General features: G+C 41.4%; 1 protein-coding gene across 3 annotated transcripts; it reads left to right on the forward strand.

Moving 5' to 3' along the window:
- The first annotated feature begins 1,645 nt into the window (after positions 1 to 1,645).
- On the forward strand, positions 1,646 to 26,021 carry myh7ba (myosin, heavy chain 7B, cardiac muscle, beta a). 3 transcript variants are annotated; one of them, XM_079510927.1, is made up of 42 exons: positions 1,646 to 2,040; positions 2,270 to 2,373; positions 2,661 to 2,807; positions 3,280 to 3,436; positions 3,824 to 3,851; positions 4,193 to 4,289; positions 5,725 to 5,817; positions 6,101 to 6,164; positions 6,487 to 6,585; positions 7,024 to 7,127; positions 7,491 to 7,629; positions 7,768 to 7,886; positions 8,795 to 8,944; positions 9,197 to 9,367; positions 9,538 to 9,717; positions 10,484 to 10,616; positions 11,098 to 11,171; positions 11,559 to 11,646; positions 11,993 to 12,110; positions 12,302 to 12,425; positions 12,911 to 13,047; positions 14,754 to 15,009; positions 15,242 to 15,484; positions 15,855 to 16,031; positions 16,712 to 16,857; positions 16,975 to 17,065; positions 17,302 to 17,691; positions 18,148 to 18,274; positions 18,528 to 18,646; positions 19,308 to 19,504; positions 19,883 to 20,066; positions 20,982 to 21,147; positions 21,573 to 21,697; positions 21,795 to 21,910; positions 22,092 to 22,284; positions 22,768 to 22,971; positions 23,067 to 23,192; positions 23,294 to 23,464; positions 23,896 to 24,000; positions 24,120 to 24,215; positions 25,231 to 25,365; positions 25,610 to 26,021. In XM_079510927.1, exons 1-42 carry the CDS (start codon positions 1,947 to 1,949, stop codon positions 25,619 to 25,621), a joined length of 5,799 nt encoding a protein of 1,932 aa, XP_079367053.1. In that variant the 5' UTR covers positions 1,646 to 1,946; the 3' UTR covers positions 25,622 to 26,021. The 3 variants fall into 3 exon arrangements, with proteins under 3 accessions (XP_079367053.1, XP_079367051.1, XP_079367052.1); XM_079510925.1 differs by lacking the exons at positions 1,646 to 2,040; positions 2,270 to 2,373; positions 2,661 to 2,807; positions 4,193 to 4,289 and having other exon boundaries at positions 3,324 to 3,436; positions 25,610 to 26,020; XM_079510926.1 differs by lacking the exons at positions 1,646 to 2,040; positions 2,270 to 2,373; positions 2,661 to 2,807; positions 3,280 to 3,436; positions 3,824 to 3,851 and having other exon boundaries at positions 4,211 to 4,289; positions 25,610 to 26,020.
- The last annotated feature ends 1,050 nt before the right edge of the window (positions 26,022 to 27,071 follow it).

Below are 27,071 nucleotides of genomic sequence, written 5' to 3' on the forward strand. Positions count from 1 at the left end.
CCTTTAGTTTATAGGCGGTCATTATGGATATATAGCCAACAACACCCTTTTGCAAATGTATAATGCTCCATCCAACTCTGAGAATGTAAAACATGGCCCTCGAAAATGTAGGGTCCACCTTTCTGGGTCCATCTTTGCACTCTCATGAAGTACGTACGGACCTGTATACTGTCTGAATACTATACAATAATTGAAGAATGTAGGTTACTGTGTGTGGTTTCGCAATCTCTGTATATATGAATACAGTGCAGCATGTTTCATCTCCCTAACAGAATATTTTCCTACTATGTCTCTCCATCAGGAATGCTGGACTCTGGCTTTGTCTATTCTGAGAAACCGTGGTCCCCCCCACCCCCTGTGTTGCACTGTCACCCTGCTCTCATACCAGGCACCAACCTCTCCCCTTGCACTGAAGGTCAGATGTATTGGGACCGGGATTTAAAAGTCATGGTCCTTATACCAGAATGACTTACTGGGAGGATCAAACTCAATAATATCACACATTAGCCTACCGTATGCATAATTATACTAGACCAAGATGCTGTTCATTTTTATAGCTCAAACCCAACACCTAATTTAATTTAAATCTATAGCCTATAAGTGACATTGATAGCGTTGGAAGGGGCACAATGAATAATAAGTTCAAGTTTAATAACATGTTCAGTTGCGTGCCTATAGCCTACTCATGGCATATATATATATATATATATATATATATATATATACACACATCATGATTATTATTATTATTCATATTATTTAAAGCCATATGCCTATAGATAAGAGCTGGTATCCGCCATGTTCAAAAGAGAGTTATTTCTATCTATAAATATTGTGTGATGTATTTATAGTACCATGTTTAATGCCACGCACCTCCTGAAATAATCTCTTCTAAGGTTGCATCCTCTGCGGCCTCACACAATAGCAAACATCCATGTTGGCACCCAGCTACAAAAAAGCCGCGGGGCAATTACAGTAGGGACAGCATGAGATCATAGATAACCAAGTCACATCAAGAGCTTCTGAATAAAGTTGTGCTTTTCAGGAGGAGACATAACATATATAACTATATTATAAATAGTCAAAGCTGAAGCCCATAGCATAGGCTACTCGAGATAGGCTACTTAAGATCTTGGTGTTACAGAGGTCTTGCGTTATAGTGGGAAATTCTTTGTCGATCCAAAAAATAATCTGCATGGCATTTCTCTGCGTTTTTATTAGCTAGCCTCCAGGGACACTGACTCCGACTTTTGACATGACAATGACAGAATCGTCCCTTCAGAGATGCTCATTTGAATTTCTCTTTTACTCACTTCATGCAGCGCATAAAATAACAGGGCTATAAAAATAGCCGGCTTAGGTTATAGGTTTAGCGCAATGATAAAAACGTAGCTTTCCTTTTGTGTCAATTGAGACACGCGGCCACCACCAATAGGCGTTGGAGGAGGTGGCATATGCTAATGAGGGACAAATCTCCCCTGACCGTGACCTTGACAAACACAATAAAAAGGGGACACACCTCACCAAGTTGTTATTTCGTTGTCGGCATAACGAGGTCAGTCTACAACTTTTTTACTTTGTTTTCTCAGTTAGGCTATAGGCCTACGTTTTGCGCGTTGGGTTGGCTATGTTTTAAAGTGGTTTATCGACTCCAAATGTCATTCTGCATATAGCCCATATAGGCTACTGACAAGTGCATTTATGCTACGCGTGATACAGGATTGAATGCCTATAGCCTGCGGTGATAATAGTGGATTTGTGCGCTCTTACGCACACAGTCATTCTAGTTTGCGGGTCTCTTTCACACTGCTCTTCTGGAAAGGCCGGAGAAGAACACCCATATTATGTCTCTTGATCTAACTGAATGATTTGTTTTCTTGCCCAAGGAGTCCCAGAAGCCTTCTGTTCCGTTGGTGCGTCGTGCACCAGGAGTTGTCATCATCATCATGTCCCGCTTTGACTTGAAGGAGTTTGGGGAGGCTGGACCGTTTTTGCGTAAAACGGACTTGGAGCTGCTGGCTGCGCAGGAGCCTTTTGATGGTACTTGGAAAGCTCCAGTGGCACCGGGCTAGGCGGGCTTCGCTCCGCGCACGTTTCAATCTATGTCACACATTTTGTCGTCTTACTGTATTGCATCCTACTCGATCAACACATCGGAATACAGGCATTTAAACAGCATTATTTCGTTTAGTTAGTTGGTTAGTTAGTTAGTTAGTCATTGCACTAACTTCCATCAACACTGTCTCTCCTCCGCGTTATTTGTTGTTAGGTAAGAAGCGCGTGTGGATCCCAGATGACAAGGAAGCTTATATTGAGGTCGAGATCAAAGAACTCGACGGTGACAAAGTCATTGTTGAGACCAAAGACCGGAGGGTAAGTTAAGGCTACACTAGGCTAGGCCTATATAGCCTACTGGCTTTGCGTAAAATAAAATGTGATATTATTGAATTATTTATCTTCTATTAACACTTTTGGTATAAAATCAAACGTTATCAATTAGAAGACAAATAAATAATTACAATTTATGATTGAATGTCCAGACCACACTTTTTCACTAGATAAAAAAATAAAATGGTTTGCTGTAGCAACTGAACATGAAGTGCACGGCTAGCCTTACAGGCTACAGTCAACCTGTAAACCAGTCTCTGTTTCCTGCTTAGACAATATTAATAGTGAAGGAGGGTGAAATCCAGCAGATGAATCCCCTAAAGTTTGACATGATAGAGGACATGGCCATGCTGACCCACCTCAATGAGGCCTCGGTGCTTTACAACCTGCGCAGACGCTATTCCCACTGGATGATCTATGTGAGTATATTAATTATGCAATGTGGGCACCTGCAGTGGGCCTAATTAAAAAAGAGAATTGAAGCCTGCATGGAATGGCCTTTTTCTGTTGTTGCAATGGCAGATTTGTCTGGTTTCCTCCATGAGGCTGAGAGTTGAGCCATGAGCTTGTGCAAATATGACATTTGACAATATGTCCCAATTTTGTAATTGTAGGCTATATAGTTTAATTTGTCTTTACAAGAGTTCATTATGACACATATGAAGGAATTTGACTTGTTGAGATTGGTGCATTGTTGTAATCTACAATCAGTTAATAGACATAAACAAGCAGCAACAAAATATTAATATATTTGCTAAGTTATTATGTATACATACTGTAGCTAGATATTAAATGCATAATATAAAAACGATAAAAGCTATGTGATTGTGTACACTATGAAAGGCCTTTTATACTTCTCCCATGTTGATATTATGGTGCTGTTCTTCTTAGACCTACTCCGGGCTCTTCTGTGTGACAGTGAATCCATACAAATGGTTGCCTGTCTACGATCCCGCTGTGGTTGCTGCCTACAAAGGCAAGCGCCGCTCTGAGTCCCCACCCCACATCTACTCCATTGCAGATAACGCCTACAATGACATGCTGCAGAGTGAGTGGACACACACACACACACACACACACACACACACACACACACACACACACACACACACACACACACACACACACACACACACACACACACACACACACACACACACACACACAGTAAAATCCTGAGTGTTAATTTAACTTGGAGAGTAAATGGTGCATTTATATAGCACCTTTATCCAAGGTGCTACAGTAGAGTGAGTGAGACATTTGTACACTCTTGAGTTATATAAATGGATAAATCAACACTTGAGGATGTATCTGTACTGTGCAGTAAAACATGCAAAAGTGCAGTCAAACACTTTTCAGGATGACATCTATAGTATAATTATAAACAATAACAAAAAAATGATATAACTAATATGCTTCTTTTTTTTTAAACTAGATCGGGAGAATCAAGCCATGCTAATCACGTGAGTCAAAATGTTTAAAAACCGAATGCACTCTTTTTCCAAGTCTGTGACATATTAATACACAATACAGTATAGGACATTTGAATGTTTTGGCAATGTGAATAACTACATAATGTGTAAAGTATACCCTCCAAACACTGCCACTTAAAATGCGTTGAGCTTTGTTTGAAATATATTGCTGCACTTGAATGTAATTCAGTCAAAGCCAAACAAAGCCAGACGGTCTTTCTCCCCCTCTTCACTTGTAACGTATATTTTACGCAACCTTTTGTGTCCCGTTTTTACCTGTTTTATGCACACGTTTGTTCATTTATTTTTTATTTTTTGTCACACTCCTATAGCGGTGAGTCCGGTGCTGGCAAAACTGTCAACACGAAACGTGTCATTCAGTATTTTGCTATTGTGGCAGCTCTGGGGGAAACATCTGCTAAGAAAGGAGTAAGGCCAATATGGCAGTACATTTTTTTTGTTCCCTTTTCCCTTTTTACTTTTTTTTGGTCCTAGGAATCCTTTAGAGAATTCCCCTTAAACATTCTTTCATACATTTTCTTCATTACGTATCAATGGTGAATGTCGACATTGATTACATTCATAGACTTATACCCTCATCTAGCTACTTTATCTTCTTGTTGATTTTTGGAATCATTTACATTTTTCCCTTTTCCTCTCATTTTCTCACTTTTTTTCTTCTTCTTTTTTTTTAAACCATTAACCCCAAAATGGCATAGCACTTTCAGTTGCTTTGATTTTTGTTTTTCCTATTTTGCTTGGCGTCCATTTTTACTCCCCCTTTTCGCCCACATTTCCTCCCATTTCCGTTCCTGCTTTGTTTTTGTGGCTTTGTTCATCATATAAAATGACGTGGTTGTAAACCTTTATCACAGCTTTAACAATCAATATTTCAACTTGGTCATGATATACCCCTTTGATGGTGAAACTGTCATTAAGTGTTTGCTTTAGCACAATCACCTTCTTCTCACCCTCATGGGTCAGCCACTAAAACAGGGTATGTTAGCTCTATGACACATACATCACCATTGATTTATGTTGATGCATGTGTTCTATCTAGTATCTATCATTTAATTTGATTTAGCATTGTTGCTGCACTTTCAACCTGGAGTCCCTATATCGGGCATGTTTGGGCATTGGTGAAAACGTGCAAACATTTTAAAAAATTGCCCACGTCTTTTCATATTCTTAAAAAATATTTGCCTAATCTTCTAAACCTTTTCCACATTGTTTTCTAAAAATGATCAATTCTTTCCAAAAATGACAAAAATAGCAAGAATGTATTATTCATCATACAATTAAATATTGGGCTTAATGATATTTTCACCGATCTATAGGGTAGAGTATACTAATATTATTTTACTTTCACAAATGCCATGGTTGTACTTCTCTGGTCTTTCTGCTCTTCTGTTGAGTCTTTTATATCCTGTGGTCTGCTATGACCACTACTGTTTGATAGTGGTATACTGCCTGAACTTGGTGAAAATTCAATGTCTCCCCTGAGCAAGCAGACTATTAGCTCAGTGGTAAAGCACTCAGGTTCAAATCCAGGGTAGGACATGAAAGTTACAGTATAGATTTAACCACTTAAACCCTCTAGACCTGAGTTGGCTCTGTAGTTCGACCGCTTTTTCCTTCTACACCAAATCTCGTCCCCAAAAATAGCCGATCTGCAAGCTCGTAGATCGCTTATTTTTGGCTCCCCAGAATATGGATGCTGGGTTTCAAGTGGTTGAGATTGTTGTAATGCTATTCAGTTCATTTGAAATGGACACCAATGGACCATTTTATACACTGTCAGATTTAGATTAACACTGAGGGTTATTTGACCGTGGAGGACTCATCCACCTTGTTATCTTTGCAGGGTACGCTAGAGGACCAGATTATTGAGGCGAACCCTGCAATGGAGGCGTTTGGCAATGCCAAAACGTTGAGGAACGACAACTCGTCCCGTTTTGTGAGTACCTGTTAAAAGTTTGTGAATGGAACCGCGGTGCTCTCAAGCCCTATATTTCATCGTGATGAATAGTGAAAATAGCTAATAGCTAAGCAAGCTCACAACACATCGACTATTTTTTTTTTAAAATAAAGATTTGGATAATTTGATTTTGAACAATCTTAAAATGTTTTCAAATGTGAAAATTAGTTTGAAATTATTTTTTATTTGTAATGTTTTTTGAAGATGTTTACCTATAATGACATCCTCAAAATAAGATAATCCTCTAATTTCTCTCCCACAGGGAAAGTTCATCCGTATCCATTTTGGACACACTGGAAAACTAGCCTCCTCTGATATTGACATATGTGAGTTAACACATTTACTTTTGTATTTATTCATTCATTCCAGTATTATTATTATATTTTTAAAGATATTTTGGGGGCTTTTTCTGACTTTATTTGATAGTGTAAAGTACACTAAAGTAGTGTAAAGTGTAATAGTGTAAAGTAGTCTGACAGGAAATGGGGAGAGAGAGATGGGGAGTGAAACGCCAGCCGTCTAGGCCCATGTCGAGTTAATTTAGTTAACTACATGTTTGCACTCATAGTTAAATGAACACTCAGGACTTAAATGAAGACATTTTCTGTGTATATTATGTGTTAATAAGTTGCTGCTCTCATTTGTCAGATCTTCTGGAAAAGTCCAGGGTGATATTTCAGCAGCCTGGTGAGAGGAGCTACCACATCTACTATCAGATCATGTCACAGAAGAAGCCAGAACTCCCAGGTAAGTTATTTCACTGCAAAATTAAATGTTAGTTTAGTTTAGTTTAACTCTGAGAGTGTAAAAATGTACCCCTGGGGGGGATTTCTTGGTAGTTAAGAATGATACTCCATTACCCTGGTGGACACCGTCTTACAACAAAGTGCAAATCGTGCTTAAACCTAGGCCTGTCACAATTGTTACATAATTACCTAATCCCAATTAGTTTTGCATAATCATCATAATCGTTTCCACGTTTCCAATGCATGAAAAATGTTAATGCATTTTCCAACATTTTCCAAAAATGGAATTTCTTTATATATTTAAGCTATTTGTCATATCTCCACTGTGCATTTTTCATTTACAAAGCATAAGAGGCAAACATAAATGGGATTTGTATTCATAATATTCCAATGTCCAAGCTAGTACAGGACCTCATCATGCACACTCCTCTCCTCACAGATATGCTACTGATATCTACCAACCCCTATGAGTACCACTTCTGCTCCCAGGGGGTCACCACCGTGGAGAACATGGATGATGGGCAGGAGTTGATGGCCACTGACGTAAGAGCTTTTCTGTGCCGAAATAATATAATAATACCTTTGATTTATATACTGTCACAGCTTTCATGAAAAAACAAACAAAAACAACACAAAGTGCTTCCCAACACAATAATCACAACAACGGCAGTCATAACACTATGTACTGTAAATATTGAAAGATAATGTACAAAGCAATGACTAATAAAACATGCATTTCTATGGTGTGTACATGCACGGTGAATCGCTCCTCTTTCCAGGGGCCATGCTTAGCGTTTCATCATGACTGAATGAATAAAAGTATATACGTAGATATATAGGGGTAAGTATCTTTTCTCCAATATAATTTGAAGCGGTGACATCACTTGTTCTTGGTTGTTCCCACAGCATGCCATGGATATTCTAGGTTTCATGACTGAGGAGAAATACGGCTGCTATAAAATAGTTGGAGCCATTATGCACTTGGGCAACATGAAATTCAAGCAAAAACAGCGCGAGGAACAGGCTGAGACCGACGGCACTGAAAGTAAGATCCCCAGAGTCCAAAGAACACAACACAGTGAAGTGACAGTCTATGTTTCTGAAATTAAGCTTGACAGTGAAGTCACAGTAAAGTTGATTGTGACCGTGATGGTTTCGCTTCCATTCTATGTTGGTTTGACAGGTGCTGACAAGGCCTCCTACTTGATGGGAGTCAGCTCAGCTGACCTAATGAAGGGGCTCCTGCACCCCAGGGTGAAGGTTGGCAATGAGTATGTGGTGAAGGGTCAGAGTGTTGAACAGGTGAGTGAATGCAAATCTCAACCTTCTTTGGGCTAGTGCTCCCTATCCAATAGCCAGGTCCCTTACCGCCCCCACACCCAATTAAAATGCCAGCTTTATTTTTTATTGTGTATTGTGTTGGTTGGTTATATAATTTAGAAAACATCTCATCAATTTCAAGTCGGTATGATTGTCAGTATCATGGTCAGTATCATGTGACATGATTACACAATGACCAGTACCATATAGACACAATGACCAGTACCATGACATCCCTGTCACACAGTGCTGTGAGAGGGGCCTGATATGACAGGGCTATAAGGCCGTCATGGCATATCATGTTACCGTATTGCCATGGTGACAGGGTAACACGGTATTTCAGTGGTATTTCAGGCCCATATACTGTAGCATAGAGTAGACCAAAGTCAAAGTAGTAGTACTGTATGTGCCTTTGGGTCCAACATATTAATGGACTTATTTTGTAAAGCACCTGATTGTAACTGTTTGCTTGAAAAGAACAAACCGTAAAATGTAATTAATGCTTAGGACACATTATAATTATTGCTTACATACAGTTTCAAACATAAAGTAGGATTATGCTCAGAGTCTGTGGACTCAAGCCTTTGTAACATAATAATGTATCAGCCATACGACCAGTAGGAGGATGAGGAGGTTTAACTGAACAATCCCTCGAAATATTCCAAAGTATTTTGTAGGAAGAAGAAATCAGCTTCTGCACTTGCATTGCTATTCTATTTGCTAATAAGCAAGTAGTGTCAATAAGCAGTAGTGTCTTACCGGTAATTCTTAATCAATCAGCATTCTACACACTCTGCAATCTGGTATCCAAGCAACAGAGGCTACTTGTGTGAACGATGACCATGTTTCTTGTGTGTGTGACTGTGTGTGTTGCGTGGCTGCTGTTATAGGTTACCTATGCTGTCGGCGCCCTAGCCAAAGCTACCTATGACCGCATGTTCAAATGGCTTGTGGGACGCATCAACCGGACATTGTACACGTCCCTGCCTCGCCAGTACTTCATAGGTGTACTGGATATCGCTGGCTTTGAGATCTTTGATGTAAGTTTTTCCATTTTGTCAATTCAGTTACGGCCAGAGCAATGTAGAGAATGTTGCCTAGGTGGACTCACTGAAGAATCACTTTTATTTGAGTGTGTACGCTTTGATCTAATACCAGCGGGTGCCCTCTCAGAGTGTGTGACACACTAGCAGTGGTGCAGGATAAATCAATGTAACATATTTTCTAGTTTAGACATGCTGTTGTGTTCAATTCTAAAGTTCTCCTGAACACCTGTTCCACTTTCATTGCAGCTCAACAGCTTTGAGCAGCTGTGCATCAACTTTACCAATGAGAAACTGCAACAGTACTTCAACCACCACATGTTCATCCTGGAACAGGAAGAGTACAAGAGAGAGGGCATCGACTGGACCTTCATCGACTTCGGGCTTGACCTTCAGGCTTGCATTGATCTAATTGAAAAAGTACAAACAGCTTATTTCATGTTAGGTTACTCATTGTTATCTCTTCATCTGTATCTGTCTTGGATAAAGTTTGTACTACTTTGCTCTTTATTTGTATTTCAATACTTTATGTGATCATCAGCTGTCACATATAAATGAATGGCATAATGAACCACCTCCTCTTCCTCTAGCCACTGGGAATCATGTCCATTCTTGAAGAGGAGTGCATGTTCCCCAAGGCCACTGTCAACAGCTTCCAGGCCAAGATGTACGATAATCACATTGGCAAGTCAGCTAACTTCCTAAAACCCAGACCGGATAAGAAGCGCAAGTACGAGGCCCACTTTGAGCTTGTCCACTACGCCGGAGTGGTAAGTCCATCCTTACTAAAGATTGACTTATCAAGCATTATGAAAACCTCCTCTGCTTCAATAGAGGGTATGCGCGTGACATCATCGTACCTGGAAGTTATGCGGGAACGCCCACTGAGTGGCAAAAAACTACTTTCTGGCCTTGACAGCCTATTCATCCAAACAGAAAAGTCCTGTCTGATTGCATTAAACAATGTTAAACTCACCAATATTGCAGCTGTACGAAAAGCTTGAATTATCCTCTTTCTATCTGCAAAGTTTTTGTTTCATAAAAAGCCACCATAAAAACGTTATGAGCTACTTTCTGTCAAGAAATGCCCTGCATTTGATTATTTTTCTAAGTGCTTGTTTTCAATAACACAACATTTTGCTGCCTCCTGCATTATGTGACATTTAGAAACAGGTGGTACGCAGGACGGTTGAGTGATTTCCAACGAGCGCTTCCAAACTCCAACACTCCATGCTGCTCAATGTTCAATGCTCAGTCTAGATGAGGGGGGCGTGTCCTGATGGGAAAATCATGCATGTGCATACTCTCTAATCTATACCACACAGTATTCGCTCGAGTTAAAAGAACCATTGAAACCTTTAGGGACATTTGGACTTTTTTCAGGTGAAACTACGTAATTAGATACAGTGTACAGTGTATTTTTTTCTTTTTTTACATTTTAGAAAAATCTTGAAATTGTGAGAACTGCTGATTTAGAAGGAATATGAATCGGCCTCAGGTCTTAATGGGTTAAGATGTTGGCTGTATATCTCACAGGTACCATACAACATTGTTGGCTGGCTGGAGAAAAACAAAGACCCGTTGAATGAGACGGTGGTGGTGTGCTTCCAGAGGTCTGCCAACAAGCTACTGGCCTCTCTGTATGAGAACTATGTCAGCTCAGACACAGGTACAGGCAACCTGATGACATTCATGACTGTAGACTAGATCACTGGTTTCCACTCGCGACCCATACAAATTGGTCCGCAACCCAAACATGGGTCCCGTCGAGTACTGACCCACTATTTGGGTCGCGGACCAATTTTTATGGGTTGTGAGTGAATTCGTTTTTCATTTCCTACATTTAAAAAAATAATATTATTTCAAAAGATTATAAAATAATCAGACGATTTCATCAATTAAAAACTATTCCAAGTATTTTATAAAAAAAAAAAAAGTTTAGGAAGTAGTGAAAATGGCAGATCTACAAGCTCACAAGACGGCACGAAGAGACGCGATATGCTATTTTCACTAGTTTGGGTCGTGGAAAAATCTAATTTCAAAGTCTAATTTCTCTTTTGGGTCTCGAGTTAAAAAGTTTGGGAACCAGTGCTCTAGATCACTGGGATCAATGTATGATTAAACTGATGAGTCTTATCACCCATGAGCAGCAGACCCCAAGAGCGGGGTCAAGGAGAAGAGGAAGAAGGCTGCATCTTTTCAGACTGTATCTCAGCTTCACAAGGTGAGTCTGGCACCTGTTTGATGTCAATGTACACCAGCGTTATGTAGTTGATTTAATCCCCTCAATCATACTCAAGTAGAACCAGAATATCCAGTGATAAATTATCATTGGAGTGCTGGGAAGGAGGCAGTTAAGACTTGCAGTGATGTTTAGGGCATTGATCACATGAACATCACTTTAAGTCTGTGCTGGCTCCTCTCTCTTCTACACCGGGGACAACGTATGAAGGTGATCACAATGTGCTCTAAAACAGACTATGATCTTTGCAGCAATTTGCACAGTCCTGTTCGTAGCGTGGTGTTGAGGTTTTTGCTCAAGTCATCGAATAATTCTTAGTCACTGATTCTTTTCGTTTTTGCTTTCTGCCACATTTCTCCGCACCTTCAGGAAAATCTGAACAAGCTGATGACCAACCTCCGCAGCACACAGCCCCACTTTGTGCGCTGCATCATCCCTAATGAGTCAAAGACTCCAGGTATGACACAGTGTATTCAATTACCACATCTTATTACATGGCTTTGTTGAATACACCTTTCTGATTGTTCAATTAAGTTACTGCATCTCTGAACAACGGACCATTCTGACTCTTTTTTATTATGTAGAATAATCCGATTCTTAACTGTGGAATTAACTATTATATGGTATATTTGTTACATATTAAAATTAAAATAGATTTGATGTCAAACATAATTAATAATAATTCAGTATTTAATTTAAAATGATTGATTTTGAGGTGGTGTCATGGGCCATGGCACATACATTTCATCAGCAACTAAGTTCCTGTGTGCAATTATTGTATTATTATTATTGTATTATTCCAGGGATCATGGATTCCTTTATGGTTCTGCACCAACTACGCTGCAATGGTGTGCTGGAGGGCATTAGAATCTGCAGAAAGGGCTTCCCTAACCGCCTTCTCTATGCTGACTTCAAACAGCGGTGAGATGAATGGGACAAATACAGACAGTAAAGTCCTCAAGAGTGTCGAAAATGGTCCCATATGGTACATTTGGGTCCATTTGTACACTTTGTTTTACACAAATGTCAACAAACAGTTCCTTAGATAATAGATACCAATGTGAATCTGAGTCTGGATCAGTAACAGAACCTACTATCTTACTCGTGGACAGCTATCGCATCCTGAACCCACAAGCCATCCCAGATGACACGTTTGTGGACAGCAGGAAGGCTTCTGAGAAGCTGCTGGCCTCTTTGGATGTGGACCACACCCAGTATAGATTTGGACACACTAAGGTGGGAGGGCGGAGATTGGGTTTGAAAATTATTGTTGACAATTATACTGTCAAGTCTCGTCTGATCCTATAGGCCTATGATAATAATAGTCACAATAGCCACAGAGTGGCACGATACCAACTAATATTTGGGTGCATTTGTAAATATGTTGTGAAAATCAATCAATCAATCAATCAGTTAGTTAACGTTATAGAGAGATAATTTATGTACGAACTGCCATTTTGCATTTTTGTCTTTGAATGCATTTAAATCAACATGAATTCATCCTATGTATAAATGTGAGTATAGCCATGTTGATTTGTTACACATAGATGTGTTTTGAATGAATACTCTAGTAGCCTACCAAAGAAATGTCACATTTTGGCCACCCGTACACACACCACTGGTGTTAACCAGTGTCCCACACAATCGAACAGTCTGTTTTTGTACACTGCTGTTCATTATCAGCCATTGATTATTGCAGTGGTTTTGTTCCTATAATACAGGTGTTCTTCAAAGCAGGCCTCCTTGGCGTTCTAGAAGAGCTGAGGGACGATCGTTTAGCCAAAGTCCTCACCATGTTACAGGCTGTGAGCCGTGGCAAGATCATGAAGTTGGAGCTCTTTAAGATGATGGAGAGGAAGTAAGTATGAGATCAAAGGAACATTCGGCTTCATCTCTTAATCACTTAAGACTGATTTATACTTTGTTGTACGGTGGTGTCGCACAGCAACGCATTGTGAGCTAGAAGAGAGTAGATGTGTTTAGTATGCCGACCTAGCAGGGCAGGAGAGTAAAGTAAGAGGGTTTGCTTTGAACCTCACCGGCAGATGAAGACATTGCTATGAAATGAGTGAACTGGGTGACCAGTTGCTTTCCCAAACAGGATCAGTAGGAACATGATCAGCTGCGATCCTTTCATCATGTGATACATTATACCTTAGTGCTCCCTCCCTTGGTCTAGTATGTGTGGCATGCAAGGGCAGTGTTATCGGCGTGTGTGAGGCGTGTGCTTGCCCTTATATGGTTACCAGGCATGTGTGTGGCCCTATTGGTAATAAGGGCCCTGGCTCTCTCTTGTCACATACACACACGCCCGTCTCTGCCATTCTCACCTTTATCTCTCTAAATTAAACAATGCTGACGCTGTCCACAGAGCTCTGTGGCGACATGTGTCAAGTGGCAGCTGCTTGGGTACACCCTAAAAATATGCCACCCCCCTCCCTCTCTCCCTGAACGCCCCATGCCCCATGGCTCCTTTTGTCCACGGCGCCTGCACTTCTAAGTGACTGCGGGGATGGGATATGTGGCGGGTGACAGAGGATTAAAGGATGCCGTTGGACAGAGGGCTTCGGTTTCTAAATAAACACAGAGACGTTCACCTTTGAGAGGCACCCAGCGTGGAGTCATGTCAAACATTCAATCAGACTCATAGCTCAGCTACCCCCTCCCTCATTCAACCACCTCCCATTCTACTAGATCCCTCCGACACAACCTTGTCTTGTCCATTGGTATGTGCGTGCGCGCGCGAGCGCACACACACACACACACACACACACACACACACACACACACACACACACACACACACACACACACACACACACACACACACACACACACACACACACACACACACACACACACACACACACTCACACACACACACACACACCTCTAAACCCTGACAGGAAGTCCTTGAGCAATCTACCTCAGTTCCATATTTAGAGTTCTGATTAACTCTACTATTGAGATATTCTAAATATATTACCCTTTAATTCTTTCTTCCTTTAATTATTTTCCATTGTTTTTTTTGTTCTGTTTGTTGGTTTGTTTGTTTGTTTGTTTCATTTTGCCAATACCATGTGTATACAGTAGTCCCTGTCCCTTAATTCAATTCAATTCAATTCAATTCAATTCAATTCAATTCAATTCAATTCAATTCAATTCAATTCAATTCAATTCAATTCAATTCAATTCAATTCAATTCAATTCAATTCAATTCAATTCAATTCAATTCAATTCAATTCAACAGATTTAGCAAAGATGCTCATTTACATCTGCAGTCCCCACACAAAAAATGACAGAACAGGCAGACAGTGGAATACATTAGATTAGGAAACAAAGCATAAAAACAGTGAGGAGCATAACTTGTGTGTGGGAATACACTATCCCTCCCAGTTCCTGCTGAATAACTTGTAGCAGTTGCTAGTGCAACAACAGAGAACACCCTCCCCTGCCAACTTCCCAACCAGCGTGAAAATGTTAATTTGATCACCCTTTAATTATTTCACCCTTTATTTCTGTCACTTTTTTCTTTCACCCTTTGCCTTTCCTTCTTGTTTCCAGAGAGGCTTTGATGATCATCAAATGGAACATCCGGGCCTTCAATGTAGTGAAACACTGGCCTTGGATGAGACTTTTCTTTAAGATCAAACCTCTGTTGAAGAGCGCTGCCACAGAGAAGGAGCTTGCTGCTCTGAAGGAAGAACTGGCCAGGCTCAAAGAGGCTCTGGAGAAATCAGAGACCAAGCGTAAGGAGCTTGAAGAGAGGCAGGTCAGCCTGATCCAGGAGAAGAATGACCTCTCTCTGCATCTGCAGGCAGTAAGTATACTGTAGGACCATTCACAGAGCAATTCTAGAACAATCCATACACCCATTCACCCATTCAACATTTCCAGTACAGATGCTGTGTTTTAATTTTAGGATCCAGATGTCAGTACTAAAACTGCATGCGCTCAACCTTTCCAGACACATGTTGACTTCTCCTTTATATCTCGTCTCAGTCTATTACTCAACTCTTTTGTTCTTTTGGTACCGTGTCCTCTCTCATCAGGAGCAGGACAACCTGGCGGATGCAGAGGACCGCTGTGACCTGCTGATCAAGACCAAGATCCAGCTGGAGGCCAAGGTCAAAGAGCTGTTGGAGAGGCTGGAGGACGAGGAGGAGATGAATGCCACCGTGCTCTCCAAGAAGCGGAAGCTGGAGGATGAGTGTGCCGAGCTGAGGAAGGATATTGATGATCTGGAGATCACCCTGGCCAAGGTGGAGAAGGAGAAGCATGCCACCGAGAACAAGGTGAGCGAAGAACGCAGAACAATGTAACACCTGGGGTAACAAACCCAGGCCCATACCAACATCCCATGCTCTATGCTTTATTCATTATTCATTCAGATCCCCATTAGGTGCCACTCCTCTTTAAAGATACAAATTACAGTAAATCAACTAATAATGACCTTCCTCTGAGAGTCGAGTGAAAAAAAGGACACTTCAGTGAAGTTTGATATCCTCAGGCCATGCTAGTGGTAAAGGCCTGTTGACGACATTGCTCCCTCTAGTCCTAAGACCAGCTCGGACTACTCATGATTAACTGGTCAAAACAGGTATCATGAAACTAAAACCAGAGCTTTGTGTATTATTTTCTCCCGCATCCACATGTATGATGCAGGTGAAGAACCTCATAGAAGAGATGGCAGTGCTGGATGAGTCCATTCTGAAGCTGACCAAGGAGAAGAAGGCTCTTCAGGAGGCTCACCAGCAGACACTGGATGACCTGCAGGTGGAGGAGGACAAAGCCAACATCCTGACCAAAGCTAAGGCCAAGCTGGAGCAACAAGTGGACGATGTGAGTTTATAAATGTTCCAGTTCAGGGACACTTCATCCTCCTAATAGGCCTTATTTATACTCATGCGAAGGCCTAGACAGTAACAGAAGGTGCTATGCATCCCATGTCTATACTATTATCTCATAATGCTTTATAACAATAATCATAACACATGATTATAAAGCATTTTATATTGACTTGAAGAAGGTGAAGGTCAAGTATGATAATACTACATCATTGTTGGATACTGAGACCTTATTCCTCATCATTGTTGGATACTGAGACCTCAAATATTGAGACACTCAATATTTGCCATTGCCAATGGCAAATTAGGTCAAATGTCCGCCAAATATGACGTACATTTTTGGCAACAGGCAACAGGCATTCCGATTGACCAGTATGAAATGATTCATGATGATGTACGATGATTAGAGCGCCCCTCACTCCACACAGGTGTGATTTTCATAAAGCAATATGAATTTATGAGTTCTTATAACTATAATTGTACAGGGTTATGAGCAGAAAATAATGCATTATGAGTATGTTTTAAATTGCATTATATACATGGGATGTATAGCAAGTTAGCAACTCTCCCATGATCACATTGACTGAAATAATTCACTGATCATTTTATAGATTTAATCTATTTATTTTATATGGCATTCATATTAATTAACTTGATGTTTATTCTTTTTCTCAGTTGGAGGGCTCTCTGGAGCAAGAAAAGAAGCTGCGCATGGACCTGGAACGTTGCAAACGCAAACTGGAGGGAGATTTGAAGCTTTCCATGGAGTCAGTTATGGACCTGGACAATGACAAACAGCAACTTGAAGAGAAGCTGAAAAAGTCAGTCATTTGCATATTTAGATTTTTAAGAAACTTCTTTTTGGTTTTCTTTCAAGTTGTATTAATTAAACCAGTTATTATTTAAAATGAATTATATCTTTTTTACTTTTCAACCAGGAAAGACTTTGACATGAATGAGATGAGTTCCAAAATTGAAGATGAATTGGCTTTGGTCATTCAACTTCAGAAGAAGATAAAAGAGCTTCAGGTAAGGGATGGACCCTGCCGTGGATCTGTTATCGGGTGTGGTTGCGGCATCTGGACTGACGGACAGTGGAGTGTCATAATCCCCCTACCTTCCCCGGCAAGTGTAGTAGCCCCTCCCCCCGGCAGCGCCGCATCTGATTGCCGCTGCTGGAGGATGCACTCGCTCCTTCTGCCGAATCATGCAACTCCACGTCGGCCGCCTTCCATCGGTTTCACGCCTCCCGTGTGTTTCTGCAGGCTCGTATCGAGGAGCTGGAGGAGGAGCTGGAGGCGGACAGGGCCTGCAGGGCCAAGGTGGAGAAGCAGCGCGGGGACGTGGCCCGCGAGCTGGAGGAGCTCAGCGAGCGCCTGGAGGAGGCTGGCGGCGCCACCTCGGCCCAGGTGGAGATGAACAAGAAGCGCGAGAGCGACTTCCTAAAGCTACGGCGGGACCTGGAGGAGGCCATGCTGCACCACGAGGCCACGACGGCCGCGCTCCGCAAGAAGCACGCCGACACGGTGGCGGAGCTCGGAGAGCAGATCGACAGTCTGCAGCGCGTCAAGCAGAAGCTGGAGAAGGAGCGCAGCGAGGCCAAGATGGAGGTGGACGACCTGGCCTCCACCGTGGAGCAGCTCTCCAAGAGCAAGGTACACATGAAGCAACCAGGGGTCTTCAACCTATAGCGGAGAGAGAGAGAGAGATGAAGCAGGGACACCCTACTACATAGATGTCTGTCTTCATCATTGTTTACACATTATCTTTTCTATTATATTGGATTCATGTTAATGTGTATTTTGGACATTTAACCACTTAATACTTGTCTCTTGGTTGGAAACCTTTGAAATAGCAGATCTACAAGCACACAAAGTGCGACGCATTGTGGGCTTGTAGATCTGCTATTTTCAGAAAATATTACCACACATTTTTAGGCACAGCTGCTACTGACAAAACATATATTTTAACACAAATAAAATAATCATTAATTTAATAATAATGATATAGGCTACAATACATTACATTATATTTATATTACTAATATGATGTTATCAATATCTAGATAAAATAATAAGCTAACCGACCAACCAATTTCACAATGTCTCCAGGCCAACTCAGAGAAAATGTGCCGCATGTATGAAGACCAAATGAATGAGGCTAAAGCCAAAGTGGAGGAGCTCCAAAGGCAGCTCAATGACACCAGCACCCAGAGGGCTCGAGCTAATGCCGAAAGTGGTATGGGATCTCTGGGCGCACACACACACACACACACACACACACACACACACACACACACACACACACACACACACACACACACACACACACACACACACACACACACACACACACACACACACACACACACACACACACACACACACACACACACACACACACACACACACACACACTCTGTATGCTGTATGATACGATACAGATGAGGTAATAAACATCTACGACCGCTCTCTATCTTGTCTCTGTGTAGCTGAGATGAGCAGGAAGCTTGAAGAACGGGAAGCCTTAGTCTCCCAACTTCAACGCGCCAAGAACTCCTTCTGCCAGACTACGGAGGAGCTCAAGAAACAGCTGGACGAGGAGAATAAGGTCCACTGCTTTGTCATTGCAACCATTTATCGTTTACGTGCAGTAACTACCAGCATTGAAGAATAGAAGCAGAACTGTAAATCACTCTCTATCACCTTGATGGTTTGTCTTTAGCAGTGGTGAGAAAAAAACACTCAAAGGTTGTACTTATGTAACAGTAACAGTATCAATACTGCAAAGTAGAAACATTCTGTTCATCACGTTTTTTTTGCTCCCCATCCGATTCCGATCATCGGTCGATACAGATTTTTATCGATCCGGTATTTATATACACAACGCATCGCAATTAAAATAGGGCTGAAGTGGTTAATGTATGTTTTGTTGTAATATTAATCAAAATGTACAAAGTAGCTAATAACTACAGCTTTCAAATAATTAGTAGTGGAGTAAAAGTACAATATTTGTCGCTTGAGATGTAGTGGACTAGAAGTAAAAGTATAGAAAATCGGAAACACTCAAGTAAAAGTACCTGAAATTGTTATAAGCACCGACAGTACTTGACTACACTTACCGGTAGTTACTTTGTTTCCTCCACTGGTCTTTAGGCTAAGAGTGCACTGGCCCACGCCCTGCAGTCATCATGTTTCCTCCACTGGTCTTTAGGCTAAGAGTGCACTGGCCCACGCCCTGCAGTCATCATGTTTCCTCCACTGGTCTTTAGGCTAAGAGTGCACTGGCCCACGCCCTGCAGTCATCCAGACACGACTGTGACCTGCTGAGAGAGCAGTATGAGGAGGAGGCTGAGGCCAAGGCTGAGCTGCAGAGGGCGCTGTCAAAAGCCAACGCTGAGGTGGCCCAGTGGAGGACCAAGTACGAAACCGATGCCATCCAAAGGACAGAGGAACTGGAGGAGGCTAAGTAAGTAACATTCTGCTATGTATCATCATATCAAATCATATCATATCATATCATATGATATATCATATCATATCATATCATATCATATCGTCACTGTTGGGCAGAAACCTCCGACCTCTGTATTCTAACTTTTTGTGTTTTGTTTTTTTCGTAAATGAATGCCGAATTTGATCATACTACCAGCGTAACACAAAAGTAGCAGATCTGCAACTTTTGCTATTTTTTAATTTGAATCCTGAAAAGTAACAGTTTGGGGCATATGAGGTTTGCACTCGACAGAGACAATATAATGGAGCCAGATGGGACAGTGTCAATCTAATAACACGTACTGTATAGCTGCAGTTTGTAAGCATTTACGTTTACACACTTTGCCATTAGGAAGAAGCTTGCGACTCGTTTGCAGGATGCTGAGGAGTCAGTGGAAGCTTCCAATGCCAAATGCTCCTCCCTGGAGAAGACCAAGCACAGGCTGCAGACGGAGATCGAGGACCTGGTCGTGGACCTGGAGCGCTCTAATGCTGCAGCTGCAGCCCTGGACAAGAAGCAGCGCCACTTTGACAAGGTAAGGATGGACACAGTGGAGCTCATCAGTCCAGATGATGGATGTGGTCACACATTGTCTGACTAGGACCTTTTATGGAGGATTTCCGATTTCATTAAATCTAATGTTACATTTTCACAATCTGTCAGATTGAGTTACATACCATGATCATGCAACATCATGGGTTTTGAATCAGATTTTTGACCAGTTTGTTACATGTCGTCAGAGATGGGCAGTGTTTTATATTTGTGTATTTAAAATACGTTTTCAAATAATATTTTGTATTTTGGAATTAGTGTTTGGCTGGCAACGGAAAGAAAATCTGTCTCATGCCATAGGTGTCTAGCTTTCGATGATAACAATGTTAAACATTTTGGTTGCCTGCTCCAAACACCATGAGAAACACTCAGCTTTTGGCCAGTGGTCCGGGCACCTAGGCTGCAATGTAGCCTGACAGCGTGTCGCGGGTTCGAGTCCCGATCTCCGACCGACTTTGCTGCGTGTCACTATCCCATCTCTCTCTCCCCATATCCTAGCTGCCAGCCTACTGTCATAAAAGCCCTTAAATAAATAAATAAATATAGCTGCAAGCAGCGATAAGACGGGACCAAGCAATAAGCCCTTTTAGGCTGCTCAACAGACAGACAGACAGACAGACAGACAGACAGACAGACAGACAGACAGACAGACAGACAGACAGACAGACAGACAGACAGACAGACAGACAGACAGACAGACATGAGTTATGCCTGTTCAAAGTGCGGGCCATGATAATGTTTTTGACCCAGTATTTGTAATTTGTATTGACCCAGTATTATTTATTTTCACCCATCTCTGCATGTCGTCCTCTCGTCCTCAACCTCTAGTTTGTCTCCTCTGTACACTGTGCAAATACAGAAACAAGCAATATGCCATGTGTCTGATAATATCTTACAGGTTCTGTCGGAGTGGAAACAAAAATATGAGGAGTGTCAGTTAGAGTTGGAAAATTCTCAGAAAGAGTCTCGTGGTCTGAGCACGGAGCTCTTCAAACTGAAGAACTCCTATGAGGAGGCTCTGGACCATCTGGAGACCATCAAGAGGGAGCACAAGAACCTCCAAGGTACTACAAAATACAGTAACAGAAGGAGTGAGCACCTGAGAAGTCTGGCCACCTCAATGTTAAATTGGCTAATCTTTGAACAGTGATTTTTTTCCACCCTAAAACTAGAGGTGTTTAGTGAGTCTCCTGGGCAGATGACCTCAGTGCTCTAAATATATCCTCCTATGATGAATAGTTCAGAAGTTATGTATGACATTTTCTTAATCATTAATTGATATTTGACCACCAAGTGCACAGTATGTCAGATATTTAGCTAAATATCTAATACATGACGTTTCATGGCTTTGTGTTGTGATCATTTGATGATGCATATTGATTCATTGCAGACAGAGTGACATAGACACAGAAGAAATGACAACCTTAAGAATAGTTTTGCAATCACTTTGTGACTCATCTAATAAGCTGACTGATATCCCCAACACTAGAGGAGATAGTCGACCTGTCCGATCAAATCAGCCAGGGAGCAAAGACCATCCACGAACTGGAGAAGATGAAGAAGGGACTGGACCTGGAAAAAACTGAGGTCCAAGCTGCACTAGAGGAGGCTGAGGTAAGCATTCTATCACATTCTTTTAGGTTTTTTTCTGTGGACTAATTTCACTTCAGGCTAACAATATTATTATTACTAAGTTATGTGTCTATCTCAGGGCACTCTGGAGCACGAAGAGAGTAAAACTCTCCGCATCCAGCTGGAACTTAACCAGATCAAGGCAGACATTGACAGGAAACTGTCAGAAAAGGATGAGGAAATTGACAACCTTCGGTGAGCTTTATAACCAGATATAACACTCTCTTACATTTTAGAATCCCAGACCACTTCCCCATAACTTCTTAACCACTTCTTAATCTACAAGGTGTTACATGCTGTGTTGAGCAATCCAACATTTGAGCCACATTTCAGCCATGGTCCTTAACTTGCTCTGTCTCTCCTTCACTTCTTTAAGCCACAACCACCAGAGATCACTGGAGGCCATGCAGACCACATTGGATGCAGAGTCCAAGTCTCGAAACGAGGCGGTCCGCCTGAGGAAGAAGATGGAGGGTGATCTGAATGAGATGGAGGTGCAGTTGGCCCACGCCAACAGACAGGCCGCTGAGTCCCAGAAGCTCCTGCGAAATCTGCAGGTCCAGATCAAGGTGAGTTCTTACTACAGCCTCTAGGTTAGGCTCATATATTTATTTACTTATGTATATGTTGTACATTTCTATAACAATGTAGCACTTTGCCCTTTTTGCATCGCTTAGGGTTGTAACTTTTTGTAGATTCTTATTGTATTTTTAGGTATTCTGGAGGATAAACCAGGATGTATTACTCTGTCATGTAGTGTGGTAGCACTGATGTGCAATTTTATTTCTGCCTCTTGGCCAGTTCCCAGTTAAATAAAGGTTAAATAAAAATAAAATAAACAGCCAGCCTGCCAACTAACCCCTGTTTGTCATGTCAACTAGCAGATGCTAATGTCTAGATTTTTCTTTTTTCTTTTATTTACATCACATCAAAAATTATTTAGATTACGTTGCATTCCATCCCCGATATGGTCTGTCATTTTCATGCCGTGAATTAACTTGATTCCTGATTGCATAAGGTCAGGTACATAATGTGAAATTTTGTGGCTGCAGGATGCTCAGTTGGAGCTGGATGAGACCCTGCACCAGAATGAGGAACTGAAGGAGCAGGCGGCAGTGACAGAGCGCCGCAACAACCTGCTGGCTGCAGAGGTGGAGGAGCTGAGGGCCCTGCTGGAGCAGAACGACCGAGCTCGGAAACTAGCCGAGCACGAACTGATCGAGTCCACCGAGAGAGTCAACCTGTTGCATGCTCAGGTAAGGTATCAGCGTATTGAGTACCAGAGAGGACATAAAGAAGCTGAGGTTTTAACAAAAAGATCAGAGAACATCATTGTCATCTTTTTATGCAGAACACTGGCCTGATCAACCAGAAGAAGAAGCTGGAAAGTGATCTGTCCATGCTGTCCACCGAGGTGGATGATGCAGTGCAGGAGTGCCGCAATGCAGAAGAAAAGGCCAAGAAGGCCATCACTGACGTAAGGCCCTACACACATTTACAGAGCTCACATAATACTGACTCAGACTCCCTGCATGCGGCAATAACGAGTTCTGTAATTCCAACACTGTCCTTTTGTAGGCAGCTATGATGGCAGAGGAGCTGAAGAAAGAGCAGGACACCACTGCACATCTGGAGAGGATGAAGAAGAACATGGAGCAGACCGTCAAGGATCTGCAGATGCGTCTCGACGAGGCTGAGCAGATTGCACTCAAGGGTGGCAGGAAGCAGATCCAGAAACTAGAGACCAGGGTGAGGTGTTTTACACTGGAAGATCTGTAGTCAATGTGGTAGACCGGGGGCCAGACAGGGTTGGGTTAGAAGTTGACTTCCAACCAGGTTACTTTTTAAATTGTTGTTAGTCCAAGGTGGCATTTTGTCCTGTCCCACATATGCATCTCTTATATAGTATTAATCAAACACTTTGAAAGTCACCAGAAGTCCAAGCACACAATTATAATGATTTTAATTAGAACGTTAACAATATACTCATGCAAGATTATTGAAGATTATTGAATAGAAAATTGGGAGGTGGTTCCCTTGGCAGGCAGCCAATGTGGCTGCTTTGGTTACACAGTATTTAGGGAAAGCAACTTTACACAAGCATTGATTCAGGCGCTATCCTACCTGTTCATCTTTGGAATAGTGAGAGCAGACTTGTAACTGTCTAAACGCATTGGCAGGTAAAAGACCTAGAAAGTGAGCTTGAGACTGAGCAGAAGATGAGCCAGGAGTATCAGAAGGGCGTGCGCAAGTATGAGAGGAGGATCAAAGAACTCACCTACCAGGTAACATGTCACCTCCTGCATCTGCATAGATGGAACAACATACTGCTAGGGTTTGAAACAAGTAGCGATTGTTTGTGGACAGAATGAAAAACCTAGAATGCCCTGTGCTGTTTTTGCAGACTGAGGAGGACAGAAAAAACTTGGCTCGCCTCCAGGACCTCATAGACAAGCTGCAGGCTAAGCTGAAAAGCTACAAGAGACAGGCTGAAGAGGCGGTAAGTGCACTTAAGAAGACAGTGCATATATATATATATATATATATATATATATATAATATATAATATTTTTGTATTATTATTATTATTTTTAACTTGGCATTGTTAGCGTCTGTGTAGCGCACATGAACACCAGAGATATATATTTGTGTATTGTAGTTGTGTTACCATTTGCCAAGTGGTTTGACACACACACACACACACACACACACACACACACACACACATGCACACACACTCGCGCGTCTCCTCCTCGCCACGCATACATGCACTGACAGAGTAAACAGAGAGCATTTAGCCCACACGATGCCTACTAGTGTAGCTAATCTAGCTATCCGGTGAGACTGCAACTATCACTCAACAAAATAATTTTTCTACCGTCGCGACCGTGTGGCGGTCCTACGTCACATGCATTAACGTTGGTCGGACATGGTCCAGCTGATTTATTTTTGTCTAATGCGAAACAGCGTGGCTGGACCCTCTGGACCCTCTTGTAAACAAGTGTAATGCTTAATTGGGTCATCCACTCACAGTTAACAGTCTTTGTATTGAGTTTGTGCTTGAAATGTACTGTAATTCTGCAAACTGTTAATACATATTTTAATCAATCAATCAATCAATCAATCAATCAATCAATCAATCAATCAATCAATCAGTCCATTGATTGGACTAAAATGTTGACCACTACACACTAAAGGCCAAGTGGCCTTGCCCCTAAAAGGATGAAATTCCAGGCCTGACACCAACACTGGGTGTGGTAGGCCTAGTAGCAGCCCGCTTTGATGTTTGATTGTAAAGAGTGATGCTTTATTTGCCTACAAATCACAACTATAATGATCCCTGTCAGCAACCTTTTGTACTCTAAGTGGGTCTTGATATAAATCTATCTACCGGTAGTCAAATATTGCATCAGCATACCTCTGCTGAAAAAAACTGCACAATAACATAACTGTAGATAACATGAGGATGGGCTGCAAATGATGACTCTCCTGTTTCTGTCCCCACGTATTCCCAGGACGAGCAGTCCAACACCAACCTGTCCAAGTTCAGGAAGGTTCAGCATGAACTTGATGATGCAGAAGAAAGAGCTGATATGGCCGAGTCACAGGTCAACAAGCTCCGTATTCGCACCCGGGACCAAGGTGGCAAGGTCAGTAGTTTAATATCATTAGAGGACTTCATGTGATTCAATCATGGGTGACCTTTAGAAGTATTCTTTGAAATAACTTGCTATTCTCAGAACAGACATGATGCAATCCAATATTGAAGTTAGCCTCACATACCGTGTCTCATGTGATGTCTTGTGTGGACCGGTGTGGTCATGGGTATTTTCTGTCTGTGTATTACACTGTATATGTGGTTGCTAATAAACATCTCTGTCTTGTGTATTTCAGCTCGCTGAGTAACACGATGAAGAAGACCGCCTATCACAGTCTGCCAGCTGCAACAGCTGTGCATGCCTGTGAGGATGCGCCTCTAATAAAGACTATTGAACCTATAAATATGCCTAGTTATTTTTAGTCTAGAGGAAATAAATCACACTCGTGTGAAGTGAGGGGTGCTCTTATCATCAGACATCATCATACATCACATTCCGTGCTCAGCCAATCAAATCATCACAAATGTCATTCCGGCCAATCACTTTTGGCTTCTTCACTTTTCTGCCCTTACTTTTTATCCTCAATATGTACTTTGCTCAGCCAATCAAATCATCGTGTTTGTGTTCACAAACATATGGAGGATAATAAATGCAACACTGGTTATTCCCAGCGGTGGAGGAAGTACTCACGTTTTACTTTGGTAAAAGTATCAATACCACAATGTAGAAATACTCTGTTACAAGTATTCAAAAGAGTAAAAGTACACAAGTATTGGCAACAAAATGTACGTATTACAAATGTTTATATTATGTATGACAAGTTATAACAACTTATAACAATGTTTATACAGGTAATGTATTATAAGGGCTGGTCATAATGCCTTATTATGCTCAGTGGAACAGCACATTATAATTACCATAACTTAGTCAGTTGTAAAGGCACATAGAGAAGTACTGAAATGTATCATATTCATAAGTTAACACATTATAAATGATGGTTTTTGGCAAAAGAAATAAAAGATGAAAATCATGTTCTTTTCGACAATCTTTGTTTTTGTAGATGAAAGTCATGCTTGTCCATTTTTCATGGTTTTCGAAAAAGATGAAAATTATGCTTTGACGACCATAATATGTAGGTTTTTACATGGATTTTGACGATAAAAACATTGATGAAAATCATGCTTTTCGACAACATACTGTAGTATGTCATTTTTCATGGTTTCTGACAAAAAAAAGGAAATCATGCTTTTCGTCGATTAAAAAAAATTAGACAACATACGTAGGCCTATTATATGTCGTTTTTCAACTTACTATAGTATGTCGTTTTCATGGTTTGACGATAAACTAATATGTTGTTTTTCATGGTTTTCAATGATTAAAAAATGATGGAAATCATGCTTTTCGTTTTTTGACATACTAGGTGCAGTCCTAGGTTGTTAGATGTGAGGGCCCGAACCTCTAGTTTTCTACATTACAACATCAATATCATTGTATACTGTATAGTTCTAGGCCACCTGCTGGTGTAGCTTGGCTTTGCTGGTCATTCCAGCCAGCCAGCTGTGTGTTACATTACACTAGCATAGCATACAAAACAACTCTTGAACAGCTCTCAAAGCATTTGATGAATGTGATTCTGTGTTCAAATCCCAATTCAAGACTCAATTCTTTCAACTTTACTAACTGAAGGCTAACATACAAAAGATCGCTTCAACAGTACGAAGAGGAAATGAAATGATTACTATATTTACCCAGGGTAT

This window comes from Electrona antarctica (genome assembly GCF_951216825.1).
Source record: "Electrona antarctica genome assembly, chromosome: 9".
Lineage (NCBI taxonomy): Eukaryota > Metazoa > Chordata > Actinopteri > Myctophiformes > Myctophidae > Electrona > Electrona antarctica.